The 15,372-nt window shown below is 45.6% G+C and overlaps 1 protein-coding gene across 1 annotated transcript in view; it reads left to right on the top strand.

Moving 5' to 3' along the window:
* Positions 1 to 15,372, top strand: part of cacna1ha (calcium channel, voltage-dependent, T type, alpha 1H subunit a) — a 362,311-nt gene that overhangs the window by 282,515 nt on the left and 64,424 nt on the right. Inside the window, exons 20-23 of the mRNA XM_086000548.1 lie at positions 2,637 to 2,763; positions 4,218 to 4,343; positions 6,051 to 6,140; positions 10,266 to 10,458. Coding sequence (XP_085856674.1) covers positions 2,637 to 2,763; positions 4,218 to 4,343; positions 6,051 to 6,140; positions 10,266 to 10,458 — 536 coding nt within the window. The remainder of the gene's footprint in view (positions 1 to 2,636; positions 2,764 to 4,217; positions 4,344 to 6,050; positions 6,141 to 10,265; positions 10,459 to 15,372) is intronic.

The raw sequence follows: 15,372 nt of genomic DNA, 5'->3' as shown, positions 1-15,372 counted from the left end.
CAGCGGAACCGACGGCCATCGCAACTCCGGCGTGTCCCTCAGGCCCTGTTGCCCTTCTCAGAAACCGCTGGTTTGAGGTAGGTTTTTTTTGGGGGGAAAAACTGCAGGGAGGACGGCAGCATCGGGCTTTCGCGCCAAAACGAGCGTGGTATGCACACCAGCCTGCTGGCGGAGGAGTCGGCTTCACTCTTGTGGGGGATGGGCACCTCATGGCCGCACAACATTGTTGTGTGACGGTGAAAATTTTATCCGCTTCTGCAGCGACTTCAGCACAGTCCGTGATCGCGGAATTGGCCAAGGCCGCCTGTACCGGCTCTGGCAACTGGCAGAGAAACAACTCCCGGAACAGAAAACATTCCGATTCCGAGCCCAAGAGCGTGAGCATCTGGCTCATGAGCTCTGATGGCTTTGATTCCCCGAGGCCGGGCATGGAGATAAGTCTACGAGCGCGCTCCGACTTGGACAGACCGAAAACCTGCAGTAACCGTGTTTTTAAAGCTTCGTACTTGCCATCGTCCGGAGGACTCCCGAGGAGGCTGACGACCCGCGAGGCCATGGCGCTGTTGAGGGCGGAGACCACGTAATAATAACGGGTCGAATCCGCTACTACTCCCCGGATTGCAAATTGGGCTTCCGCCTGGAAAAACCACGCGGCTGGTTGTTGCTCCCAAAATTGTGGCAGTTTGAGGGTGACGGCGTTCGTGTCCATGATGTAACTTCAATGAAAATTGTTCGAAGAAATCGGGGTCACCAATGTAGGAACAGAGGTTCCTAGCTGAAGAATTGAGATCGACACAGAGAATCAAAAACAATAAAATTTAATGAACAAACGAAGTTAAACAGTATACTGCTGGATACAATGCAAATAGGTCTGGTCTGGTTGAAAGCCTCTCTAGAACTGCTGGAAGGTTCCGAGCACTGACGTCATGACGTCATCAAGTTCTTCCCGCCGTTCGGGGATCACGTGACGGGCGGCATGACGTCATCACGCGGAGTAAAGGAAAGAAGCCATAGTACAGTTAACAGATACATTAAAGGTGTAGCCCCCGGTTGCACTACATTGCTGTTAAAGGAATTATAAACAAGTGTCCGGAATCCCCTGGTGGCTCTGCCACAATATATTATTAACAGTTGCTAATTTAATGTAGTGTTAACAGTTACTAATCGCCAAGCTCCCACTTTATCCCATACCAGCTATTTAACCCCGGCCCCTAACTTAAAGAGCTCCTCTCCGATCGCGCTCTTTAGCAGAACTTAGCAGAAATAAACTTAAAACTTAAAAAAAATCACTCCCCAGCTACTCACCACTCCCCAGCTACTCACCAATCAGCTCCTTCCCTTGTGCTGATGTCACTTTAGGTTTTTTACTCTGAAGTCACTCTTTCAAATTCTGCCTGTGTTGAGTTGCTCCGCTCTCACCACGCTCTTTATCCCCACTCAGCTCTCGAGCCGCTCCCGCTCAGGTCCGCTCCTTCTGGTCCTTACTACATGTTTTGAAATCTTTTAAGTGAGAATATTAGTTTACGAGTTTGGTGAGCTGGAGATAGAGGGGGGAAAATTTGTGTTTGGCAGCAAAGTTGCCGGCAACGGCAGTTAACGGCTGCTGGAAATGGCCACAACGCTAACCGAGTGAAATTGGTCTGGGGGCATGGAGATAGGTGGCATAGCACTCACCTTCTGTGCAACATCGACCTGGTGGTGTTGTTGGAGGGATCCGGGACACAGTTTCTGTCCAGGTCCGGCATTGCAACTTCCTATAATCTCTGTGAGCGAAGTTGTGGAGCTCACAGGGAATTGTGGGCAATGAAGAGGTCTGAGAATTAAAGGGGTCATGCACACTGAAGCGATACAAAATAAAATGCAGTGAATCAATACATTTTTCTGCTTTTTAAGAAATATTCAACATTAAAAAGAAGTACCAAATATGAATGTTCAGCTGTTAAAGCTGACATACTTTCCTAACTTCAACAAATGGGAAAACTGCCTCAGCACTAACACAAATGGCTCAGCAAGCCAGGGAAGGGGCACTGAGGGTCTCACACACAGCACTCCAGCTTTGTGCAGGGGGGTCAACACTGCAGGAGTTAACCTGGCGTGCTTAAGACCCAGTGCTGAAGGGTCGAAGTTCATGTTGGTGACGTTAAGTCGGCATTGCACGCTGATTGATGTCACCGCACCGCCATTTTTTTTCCAAGGCGCTGCCAGTTACCGGCAGTGCAAAGGGGGAAAGGAATATGGCAGCCGTTGTGGGAACCACCACCAGTTGGCGAAAGAGCAGCGGCCGCCATTTTATTGCCATTTTATGGCGCTATGGAGTGGCGGTAAGTAGATGAATTTCTAGCCCAGAGATTCCCAATTATAAGAAATCCAAAGGGACTGTTTTTATCTTGTTAACCACAATATGAGTCAAATTGGGAAGAGTCAAGTTACATTCTATACACCTGCTTGCTGTATTTCAAATATTGTCAATGCTTTTGCTGCAGTTCTCTTCCCATATGATCACATGGGCAAACTCATCAAACCATTTTCCTGTCACTTATCCAAGCACATTTTCTCTCGCAGCTATTATTAGTAACTCTGAGAACTTTCAATTCCATTGATTATGATTACTGACAGCAATTTATCCCTTTTGTTAGAGTCATCAGTCGAGCCCCAGGCCTCAAACTAGTAGTGGAAACCTTAATAACTTCCTTGAGACCTATTGGGAATATTGTACTCATCTGCTGTGCTTTCTTCATCATCTTCGGAATCCTGGGGGTCCAGGTAAATATAATAATGAAACGTCAAAGCACCTTTTTTTCCAGAAAAATGACTGCACAGTCAAATAACTGAAGCTGAATTTAGCAAGCAGGCAAGCAAGTTAAATTATGGTGCATTAAAGGACCACTGGCTTCATTACAAACATGTTTGTCAAATCTCTTTCCATTTCTTTGCAAACATACAGTAAAACAATCTAAGCTGGGGAAATGGCTCATCACAGCGCTTGCATGCGATGTCATTGTGATAAGAATGATGCACAGCACTTACGCAAAATCCGATTCATAACAGTGCCTCTTAACGACCTGAAGCCCATATCACCTGGGAACTCAGTATGGGCTGGTCATTTTCAACTACACAATGCATCCTTAGGACTTAACCACAGGTATTGGCCAACACCACTTCATGATGGGAAGATTGAGATATGTAGCGAAAAATCATAAACATGAATATAAACAACCTGCTACATCTAGCCAGCAGAGGAAATCCTTCTAATTTCTCACAAGAAATTTGAATTGTCTCAAAAGGATAACAGAAAAAACTAGTGTTCACTGAAGCTACTGCTAGTGGACTGCGTTTATATTTAATGAATTCTATTTTGAAAGCTGTGTATATTTGTTTTAAGACTTTAGTTGTAACAATTTTGTAAAGCTTGAATGATATGGGTAATAGCATTCTTTCTTTTCTATTGTTATATTCTCTCGATGTTCCCGATGGCCGGGGAGTCCAGAACCAGGGGTCATAGTCTAAGGATAAGGGGTAAGCCATTTAGGACTGAGATGAGGAGGAATTTCTTCACCCAGAGAGTGGTGAACCTGTGGAATTCTCTGCCACAGAGGGTGGTGGAGGCCAGTTCATTAAATATATTCAAGAAGGAGTTGGATATATTTCTTAAGGCTAAAGGGATCAAGGGATATGGGGAGAAGGCAGGGACAGGGTACTGAATTTGGATGATTAGCCATGATCTCATTGAATGGCGGAACAGGCTCGAGGGGCCGAATGGCCTACTCGTGCTCCTATCTTCTATGTTTCTCTCAATCATGTGCTGTAATCTGGACCAGTGATTGGAGAGGGGAAAAATCCCTTGCTCCTACTGTTAACCCTTTCAGGATTACGTGAATTTTTCTACTTTTATAACTTTAAGAATTTACAGAAAATCAGTTTGAAGACTTTACGGGGTAGAAATTCATCTGGGCCCATTCTTGAGCCCAGACTCAGCGCTGCGAAGGCAGCAGGCACCCGAAGCAGAGGCCCGAAGATTGATAGAAATTGTTCCTCGGGTCTCATCTGAATAATTGTGATGAGCTATTGACGCTGGTCACACTCCATAGGTAGCTCGCCTGACGGGGGTGGGGTTGTTGGAGCAGGGGGTTGAAGGGGGCTATGGTCCAGTTCCTTTTTAACCCTGATGTGGTTTGAATAGTCTAAAATTGTTCTTTGCAAATCTGTATTTTTTGCAGTTGTTTAAAGGCAAGTTCTACCACTGCGATGGACATGACACCAGAAATATCACAAACAAGTCAGATTGTTTCCAAGCTAACTTCAAATGGGTGCGCCGTAAATATAATTTTGATAATCTGGGACAGGTATGTTTTAAGCTGTATATTTAATAAAATAATCAATTAGGGATGGCATGATGTAAAACTTATTACATTAGTAAGTGTAATGCCCTTCTTGAAAAAAGGAGACAGAGATAAGCCTGGAGATTACAGGGCTGTTGGTCGATTTTCATTGTTGGTAAACTACTGCTGTCTATAATATGGGATGTAGAACTGGAGTAATAACTATATCGGCTCTCTGCTCCAATAATGGAATAGTACTGGTTTCATTCAGTTAATGTGGACAGAAAATGTGGCTGGTGGTATAACCTTCATTATCATCTGAAAATAATTCTGAGGTCTTCAATGAATGGGTATGGTAGCACCATGGTTATGGTTACTGGGTTAGTAACCCAGGGGCCGGGCCAGAAGATGTGAGTTCAAATGCCATCATGGTATTTTTAGGAAGGCTTTTGACAAAGTTCCACATGGCAGACTGGTCAGAAAAGTAAAAGCCCATGGAATCCAAGGGAAAGTGGCAGGACCAAAGGGTAATGGCCGACGGATATTTTTGTGACTGGAAGGCTGTTTCCAGTGGGGTTCCACAGGGCTCGGTACTAGATCCTTTGCTTTTTGTTGTATGTATCAATGATTTAGACTTCAATGTAGGGGACCTGATTAAGAAGTTTGCAGATGATACAAAATTTGGCCGTTTGGTTGATAATGAGGAAGAAAGCTGTAGACTGCAGGAAGATATCAATGGACTGGTCAGGTGGGCAGGAAAGTGGCAAATGGAATTCAGTCTGGAGAAGTGTGAGGTAATGCATTTGGGGAGGGCTAACAAAGCAAGGGAATACACAATAATGGTAGGATACTGAGAAGTGTAGAGGAACAGAAGGACCTTGGGAGTGCATGTTCACAGACCCCTGAAGGTAGCAGGACAGGTAGAAAAGGTGGTTAAGAAGGCACATGGGATACTTTCCTTTATTAGCCGAGGCACAGAATATATGAGCAGGGAGGTTATGCTAAAGCTATATAAAACATGAGTTAGGCCACAGCTAGATTATTGCGTACAGTTATGGTCACCACATTACAGGAAAGATGTGATTGCACAATAGGGTACAGAGGAGATTGACAAGAATGTTGCCAGGATTGGAGAATTTTAGCTATGAGGAAAAATTGGATAGGCTGGGTTTGTTTTCTTTGGAACAGAGGAGGCTGAGAGGAGATTTAATTGAGGTGTATAAAATTATGAGGGGCCTAGATAGAATGGATAGGAAGGACCTATTTCCCTTAGCAGAAAGGTCAATAACCAAGGGGCATAGATTTAAAGTAATTGGTAGAAGGATTAGAGGGGAGTTGAGGAAATGTTTTTCACTAGAGGGTGATGGGGGTCTGGAACTCACTGCTTGAAAGGGTGGTAGAGGCAGAAACCCTCATGCATTTAAAAAGTACTTGGATATGCACTTGAAGTGCCGTAACCTACAAGGCTACGGGCCAAGAGCTGGAACGTGGAATTAGGCTGGATAGCTGTTTTTTGGCCGGCATAGACACGATGGGCCAAATGGCCTCCTTCTGTACCATAAACTTCTATGATTCTATGAATGAAACAATATCATTTTGCTCTTTTTAAAGTTAATTTTGTTTTGAATAATTTGTATTTTATTAACCAATCTTTGTATTCGTTTTGAAAGGCCAGGCAAACCAAATATTTTTGGAAAACTGGTATATATATTTCTTTCTGTTGCTTTCTAGGCTTTGATGTCACTTTTTGTTTTATCCTCGAAAGATGGCTGGGTAAATATAATGTACAATGGCCTCGACGCTATAGGAATAGATAAGCAGGTAATACTGAAACACTGTATGTAATCCCCTTGCAATTGTTTAAACTCAATTAAAAGTTTGTTTTTAGGTTTGATATAGAATTAGTCGCAATGGGGGAAAAATTCAGTTGGTTGCGCCACCCGTTAGCACCTTAAGAGGGCGTTAAGTGGGGCGCAAACCAACTAGCGCCCGGGCGCAGCACTGCCCACGTCACCCGCCAAATTCAGCAGGAGGTTAGTGGTGGTGCTAATCGATAGCACTGCGCCGCTGGCGATGATGTCATCGGTGTGCGCAGCGCCCCGCTCACGCCCCGGCCGCGATCTTCGGGAGCGCCCCCTGATTTACCGCCGGATGCTATGTCTGACAGGGTCAGGGTGGCGTACCTGCGGCCGGGGAGGCACAAATTAAAGGCGAGGGGCGGGGCAGCCATTTTTGTTGTTGGCCGCTTCCCAGCAGCTGCGTGCGCTCCCGTCCCCGGCCTCCGGAACCCCCCCACCCCCTGCGGAGTGCCGGCTGCGCTCTAAGAGCCCGGCACTTCTCTTGGGTGCCGGGCTCTTTTGCCTGCACTCCCGATCCCCGGGGGCCCAGCTGGGCCCCAGATCGCGCTGCACAAGGCAAATATGATAGAAGAATCTGATAGGAAGGGGAGGAAGGCCTGTAATACCGCAGCGCGACGTGCCACAGCGTGTGGCGTTGCGGCACATGGCGCCACGATATTCACTCGCAGCGCCCCAAGAGGGAGGCGGGGCACTTCCAGTAGCGCCCCGCTTCCCTTTGGGGCGCAACCGACCAATTTCCAGCGTGGGGGGGTGCTAATTTTTCCGGGTAGCACCCCGGTGAAGTTAGCGCCCCAAACGGGGCTATACTGAATTTCTCCCCCAATATATTTATAGCAACCAGATCAAATAGCACTTTTCTTCCGAATACATACAAGGAATAGAATTTTATTGCAGGGTTATTAGCAATATTTCCACTTGTGGGGAGTCCAAAACTAGGGGCCATAAATATAAGATAGTTACTAATACATCAAAGAAAGAATTCAGAAGAAACTTCTTTAGCCAGAGTGTGATTAGAATGTGGAACTCGCTACCACATGGAGTCGTTGAGGCGAATAGCATTGATGCATTTAAAGGGAAGCTTGATAAGTACATGAGGGAATGAAAACAGAAAATGCTGGAAATGCTCAGCAGATCAGACGGTAGTTTGGGGTGAGGCCGGCGGGGTGGGAAATCAGAAGCCTGGGGGGGTGATTGGAGGCCTCGTGAGGGGGTCTCCGATCGTGGGGGGTGGGTTCGGTAGGGACCCTGGATCCAGGAGGTTTGTGTAAAAGCACTTACCTCCTTGATGCAGCAGTCCTCACCTTGCTTTAGTTGGCGGGTTTCATATGGCATGCAAAACCCGACCAGCTAACGTTAAATACAAAATGGATGTTAAAGAGGCTTCCAGCCTCTCTCTAATATTTAAATAGACGACCCGCCTCCTGGCAGCGGATTGGCTGTCCGCCCCCCCCCCCCCACCACCCCGTCCTACCTACATTAAAACTGGAAGTGGGCGGGTTGGAGGTGGGTTCAGGTCGGGATTCACATTTTTAACACATTAACAACCCCCACGCCTCCAACTCACCTGTTTTTCAGTTTAAAATTCCCCACAACGTTTCAGGTCGATTACCTTTTATCAGTACATGAGGGAAAAAGGAATAGAAGGATATGCAGATAGGGATAGATGAAATAGGATGGGAGGAGGCTTGTGTGGAGCAAAAACACCAGCATGGACCTGTTGAGCCAAAGGGCCTGTTTCTGTGCTGTAAATTCTATGTAATATTTGTTTACACCAGCCTTTTGTGAAACAACTCTGTGCAAACTAACGGAAATGATTATGACATGAAATCAAAAATGTTCCATTGTAGGAACGGAGGTTCCTGTCAAAAAGACTGAGTTCGACTCAGGCAATTAAAATAATGAACTTTAATGAAATGAAATGAGTTTAAACTGGAAACTGCTAGAACACATCAATAACAGGTCTACTCTCCTTGAGGGCTCCACGAGGACTGATCCTCTGGTCAGAAGACTGACGTCATGACGTCATCACGTTCTTCCCGCCATTGGGGCATCACGTGACTAACGGCATGACGTCATCACGTTGAAACCGCGCTGTAAAGGTAACTAGACATTGTACAGTCAAACAGTGTAATTAAAGGTACAGGCACAGACAGTAACTACATTGCTGGTAAAGGAATTATGTACAACCGCTCTGAGTCCTTTGGTGGCTCCGCCACACAATTTGTTTTTATTATAAGAACATAAGAAATAGGAGCAGGAGTAGGCCATTCAGCCCATTGAGCCGGTCCCGCCAGCCAATAAGATCATGGCTGATCTTCTACCTCAACTCCACTTTCCTGCACTATCCCCATATCCCTTGATTCCCTTAATATCCAAAAATCTATTGATCTGTGCCTTGAATATACTCAACAACTGAGCCTCTACAGCCCTCTGGGGTAGAGAATTCCAAAGATTCACCACCCTCTGAGTGAAGCAATTTCTCCTCCTCTCAGTCCTAAATCGCCAATCCCTTATTCTGAGACTGTGACCCCTGGTTCTAGACTCCCCAGCCAGGGGAAACATCCTCTCTGCATCTACCCTGTCAAGCCCTGTAAGAATTTTCTATGTTTCAATGAGATCAACTCTCATTCTTCTAAACTCTAGAGAATATAGGCCTAGTCTACTCAATATCTCCTCATAGGACAACCCCCCCCATCCCAGGAATCAGTCTGGTGAACCCTCATTGCACTCCCTCTATGGCAAGTATATCCTTCCTTAGGTAAGGAGACCAAAACTGTACACAATACTCCAGGTGTGGTCTCACGAGAGCCCAATATAATTGCAGTAAGACGTCTTTACTCTTATACTCAAGTCCTCTTGTAACAAAGGCCAACATACCATTTGCTTTCCTAATTGCTTGCTGTACCTGCATGTTAACTTTCAGTGATTCGTGTACAAGGACACCCAGGTCCCTCTGAACACCAACATTTCCCAATCTCTCACCATTTAAAAAATACTCTGCTTTTCTATTTTTCCGACCAAAGTGGATAACTTCACATTTCTCCACATTATATTCCATTTGCCATGTTCTTGCCCACTCACTTAGCCTATCTATATCCCCTTGAAGCCTCTTTGCATCCTCCTCACAACTTACATTCCCACCTAGCTTTGTATCATCAGCAAATTTGGATATACAGGTAGACTATCCCTTATCCGCACTTCCGAAAACCTCTGAAAACCGAAAGTTTTTTCGTGGAGCGTAACTAGAGTATTTATGGTCTATATTTATCCCACTATTTAATTTACCAAATTATTACTGTACAAATAAACTGTAATACTATTTATAGTCTTTATTTATCCCACTCAGTGTGAATATTCATAAGGTTCGCTGCAGAAATATTAATGTGTTTGCTTACGAGGTGCTGCCCAGACCCCTGCTAAGGTGTTACATACTGATTCTGAATACCATTCTGAAATTCGAAAAATTCCGAATTCCAAAAAACATCTGGTCCCAAGGGTTTTTGATAAGGGATAGTGCACCTGTTTTACAATTGGTCCCCTCATCCAAATCATTGATGTAGATTGTGAATAGTTGCGGCCCAAGCACTCATCCTTGCAGTACACCACTAGTTACAGCCTGCCAACCCGAAAATGACCCGTTTATTCCTACTCTCTCTTTTCTGTCTGTTAATCAATCCTCATTCTATGCTAGTATATTACCCCCAGTCCCATAAGCCCTAATGTTGTTTAATAACCTCTTGTGTGGCACCTTATCGAATGCCATCTGAAAATTCAAATACACCACATCCGCTGATTCCCCCTTCTCTATTCTGCTAGTTACAGCCTCAAAAAACTGTAACAGATTTGTCAAACATGATTTCCCTTTCATAAATCCGTGTTGACTCTGCCCAATCCTATTATTATTTTCGAAGTGCCCTGTTACCATGTCCTTAATAATAGATTCTAGCATTTTCCCTACGACTGATGTCAGGTTTAACTGGTCTGTAGTTCCCTGTTTTCTCTCTCCCTGGTAGAAATGAATTGGTCCCATGCTTTGTTCTAATTCCGCCCTTTTCTTTCCCCCTGCACATTTCTTTCTGAATGGCAGCCGCAAAGGAACCACAACCCATGGATGCTCCTGTATTTCATCTCCTTTCTCCTGATTGTGAGCTTCTTTGTGCTGAACATGTTCGTGGGGGTGGTGGTGGAGAACTTCCACAAATGCCGGCAGCACCAGGAGGCCGAGGAGGCCCGCCGGCGCGAGGAGAAGCGTCTGCGACGGCTGGAGAATAAGCGCAGGAGTAAGAAACTGTACCTGGCTGGTCGGTAGTATGTTTCATCTTTCTGAGCCCTGCCTGTTTCCAGACTGGGAAAGAAATGTGATCCCCACAGCATGCCAGTGCATGCCGAATTCACGTTGCATGAGGACCTGAAAAGACCGGTTGCATTGCAGTTTACTTTTGTATAATTTATTTTCAATAATTTTTTTCTCATGAAAAAAATTCCTAATCCTTTCAGATAAAATCACGTATGATGTTTGTGGAGGAGAAAGGTTACAACAATATCTTTCTGCTAGTCAAGAATCAAGCGTCTGTTGTTTCCCAATAAGATGTTTGTTATATAAATATACTTTTCCAAAGATATTGAAACATATAATAACTAGTTATTAAATGGACTTCACATACATCTTTCAAAGTATACATTTCCTGATTGCCATTTGTAGAAAATGCAAGTTATTACACAACACATACCTCATTAGAAGGTAGGGAAACATAGGAAAATATGTTTGATTGTCATGAAAAATTAATTGGTATTTATTTTTCCATTTTGCATCTGCCATAAGCAGCAACTCCTGAGAAGTCCCAAAGTTTTGGTTGAATGTGGCAGACTCAGAAAGATGTGTAGTTTGTGCTGTACATTTTAGTGCTGTCCTGTTGTCGCAACCTGTTTATCAAATACTACCGTATAGGTATTGTGGTTAGAAGGAATATGCCCTATTGTACCTTTGCTGCTAGTTAGTTTAGTTGAAGAATTGTGAAATTCGTTGAATGTGTTAAATTTCCCTATTTAGGTACTCTAATCAGAAATAACAAACAAAATTGCTCCTCCATCTCTCCCCACTCCTGACCTCTTTTAGCCAGGAGGGTAGAATGGTCAATGCTGTGGACTTATCCATGACTAGCATTTACATTGTTTGGTAAAACTTAGCTGTCATGGAATCATAGAATGGTTACAGTGCGGAAGAAGGCCATTCGGACCGTCAAGCCCATGCCGACTCGCTGCAAGAGCACTTCCGCTAGTCCCACTACCACGCCCTTTCCCCGTAGCCCTGCAGTTTTTTTTCTTTCAGGTATTTATCCAACTCCCTTTTGAAAGCCGTGATTGCGCCTGCCTCCACCACCCTTTCAGGCAGTGCATTCCAGATCCTAACCACTCGTTGTGTAAAAAAGTTGTTTCTTATTTCGCCTTTAGCTCTTTTGCCAATCACCTTAAATCTGTGTCCTCTGGTTCTCGACCCTTCTGCCAATGGGAACAGTTTCTCTTTAACTACTCTGTCCAGACCCCTCATGATTTTGAACACCTCTATCAAATCTCCTCTCAATCTTCTCTGCTCTAAGGAGAACAACTCCAGCTTCTCCAGCCTATCCACGTAACTGAAGTCCCTCATCCCTGGAATCATTCTCGTAAATCTTCCCTGCACCCTCTCTAAGGCCTTCACATCCTTCCTAAAGTGCAGAATTGGACACAGTTCTCCAGTTGAGGCCGAACCAGTGTTTTATACAGGTTCATCATAATTTCCACCCTTTTGTACTCTATACCTCTATTCATGAAGCTCAGGATCCCATAAGCTTTTTTAACTGCTTTCTCAATCTGCCCTGCTACCTTCAACGATTTGTGCACATATACACCTAGGTCTCTCTGTTCATGCACTCCCTTTAGGATTGTACCCTTTAGTTTATATTGCCTCTCCTCATCCTTTCTACCAAAATGTATCACCTAGCACTTTTCTGCGTTAAATTTCATCTGCCATGTGTCCGCCCATTCCAGCAGCCTCTTAAAGTCTATCACTATCCTCCTCACTGTACACTATACTTCCAAGTTTTGTGTCATCTGCAAATTTTGAAATTGTGCCCTGTACACCCACATCCAAGTCATTAATATATATCAAGAAAACCAGTGGTCCTAGAACCGACCCCTGGGGAACACCACTGTATACCTTCCTCCAATCTGAAAAACAAGCATTCACCACTACTCTCTGTTTCCTGTCACTTAGCCGATTTCGTATCCATGCTGCCACTATCCCTTTTATTCCATGGTCTTCAACTTTGCTGTCCTACCAATATAGATCTCTTTCTCTTTCTCCCTCAGAAGATGGCTACAGTGTACATGCTTGAAAAGATATGAGGCTAAAACTTTACTGGTCTAACCTTGTTGGAATTCCATGGGCCTCTTTGCAAAAATGGAATTCTATTCCGTAACTCTAACTGCAATTGCATACTATGGCCACGAATTTGCCGGCACTCAGAGGGCGGGTTTGGAGGCGGGTCCACTGGCAAAATAGCAAAGATGTCAACCCGCCTCCACACAAGTCTCCCAGGTGTCGGGTCTGTCAGCGGAGAGCTGACCCGACACCAAGCGGCGGGAGATACAATTGAGCTTGTTAAATGGCTTGTTAAGAACCAATTTAAGACTATTTTGAGGCTTCCTTACAATTTTACGTTCTCCCCACGGGTTACCCGCTGTTCGGGAAACATGCCTTCTCAAGCTGGCATGATTTGAGTCTGCTCTGATGTTTTTGAAAAGCTGACAGCTGCAGAAGTGGTGTAAAGGATGGCATGTTGCAGATGGTGAGTTTCAGAGTGCAGAAAATGTTGGTTACTGCATTTTTAATACATATAGAGATTTCTTTAGCTTACAAGTTTTTACATCCAACTGTATGTCCAGTGCCACCTCATTGGGAGAACCTCTCTCACCATTGACAGATCATTTCTGCCATCTCACCTACAGCTGCCATCTATTGCAGCAACATCGGTGCCCTTGAAAACAATCAGACCTTGGTCCTCCGAATCCTTCCACGATCAGCCCCAACACCTACATCACCATGCACACCAACAACATCACCAACCTTCTCCGCCATCACCTGATGCTGCACTGGACACAGGGCATCAGCCCCTGACAACATTGCTGCCTGGGAGGCCAACGATGGCATCACCATGGCCAGATTTACTTCACTTGACGCTGTAAACCCTGGCTGCCACATGATGCACCAGGTTGACACCATCCCACACCAGCACCATGAAACATACCTTTAATGTCCAAGCCATTCCATGCACACTCATCACTATAGCAGGGGGGGGGGAGTGGGGAGTTATGTTTGAGCATTCACTGGAATTCAGTAAGACACTGCTCAAGGTGCGCTCAGATCTGTCCAATAAGGGGCAGTTTTGGAAAAATAGATTTCACTGTATGACAACACATTACCAGAAACTTCACATGGACATTGGCTAAACCTCTCAAGTGCCTACCCTTGTTGGTTGGTATGCTTGCAGTAGGATGAGGGTGAGTGTGAGGGGTGGCTAGTGAGATGGGGGAGTGATAAAGTTGATAGAGATTGTTGGGTGGAGGTGCAAGGTAAATTGGTGTGAGTAAGGATGTGCAGGAGAAAAGTATGGAAGGCAGAGTGATGGGGATGTGTTGAGTGACACAGCAGGGTGATTTTAAGTGTGGCTTTGCAGTAACGTTTCATGATCCACTGAGATCATTGAAAGGTTGGCGCCACTGCAGCCAGGGACCTCTGACGACATCCCTGCGTGTGCCCTCCTGTGCAGTGCACAACCAGGCTGCGTTGGTGTTCTGGGGAGGTCTCTTCCACCCTTGGAAGGGAAGAGAACATCTCTGCATGCTGTGACTCCCTCCATAAGCATATAGAGGGAATCATTGGAGAGCCTGGGTGCAAATGTCCGCCTTTGTGCAGTGCTTGTCAGTTTTTGTAGCACCTCAATGCTGTCAAACACTGACAGAACAACTGTCAAACTCAATGTGGACGTGGTCCCTTTAAGGAAACCGGCTGATGACGCGTCATCAAATGACGTCATCAGACCCGCTTCCTGCTAATTGGCCGGGAAGCTCGCAGGGCGGACTTAACAAGGCCAATCAAGGGAAAATCCCGTTTACAGAGCGGCTGCAGCCAGGTGCGTGACTGGAACCCGGAAACCAGCTCTCACACCATCATCCCGCCTCTGCTGAGAAATTCGCGGCCTATGAATCTTAATTTCTTATAAATATATTCATGACACATTTCAGCTCAGGCTCAGCAGAATTATAACTTTTCATTAAGGGAGGATTGGACTTGCACAGCTCAGGAAATTCAGAGCACTCCCTTACCCTTGGAAAAAAATCAATAAATTGTGGCGGTTCCACCGGGTGTCCCTTACACATATAATGTATATAATTCACTTTAACCTAACTGTATGTATATTACTTACCTGTTTGGGCTGTTGCCCCTTTAATTTACCTGTGGGGGCCGTTGCCCCTTTAAGACGCGCCCTAGCGCGCTGACATCACGTCACGCATTACGTGACATACGCGCGGCGGCCGCCGGCCCGACTCGGCCTTCCATGACGGCCGCCGGCACAGCCCGGCCTACCGCGACTTCGGCCGCATCGGCCGGCAGACATGAGCGACGCGATCCCCGCGGCAAGCACCGGCTCAGCTCGGCCTCCAGCTCCTGCTCCCGTGGTTGCGACTTCGGCCTCAACATCCAGCTTCTGCACCGGGTGAACGCGCCGACGTATCGGCGCGGGTCATGTGACCGCCCCAAGCGCAGGCCAACGCGCTAACGTCAGGACACGGTCACGTGACACCCGAAGACCGGGAAAACACGACTGAGCGTGATGACGTCATCACGCTCTCCCGAGGACTACGGACTCAGTCCTCGTGGAGTCCCCGTCAGAGAAAGACCTACCTCGCATTGCTCCTGTGTAAAGCCAGCTTACCTACTGTATTTCGTCAGTTCCAGTTAATAAACAACTTAGTAATTATTCATCTGAAGTCGAACTAAATTATTTAGTAGGCATTTGTCCCTAGAGGTCAACACGAATACCTACAAAATCAAACAACATTGTGGTCACTCATCCACTGGAGTTGGTTGACCATCATTTTTTTTCAGAAATGTCTCTCAAGAGTCTTACAAAAACTGGCATTGTGCTGCTATT

Source organism: Somniosus microcephalus, chromosome 11 (assembly GCF_052327205.1).
Source record: "Somniosus microcephalus isolate GS21.2 chromosome 11, FLI_Smic_1.0, whole genome shotgun sequence".
NCBI classification, from domain to species: Eukaryota; Metazoa; Chordata; class Chondrichthyes; order Squaliformes; family Somniosidae; genus Somniosus; species Somniosus microcephalus.
This window is presented reverse-complemented; position numbering and strand designations above follow the sequence as displayed.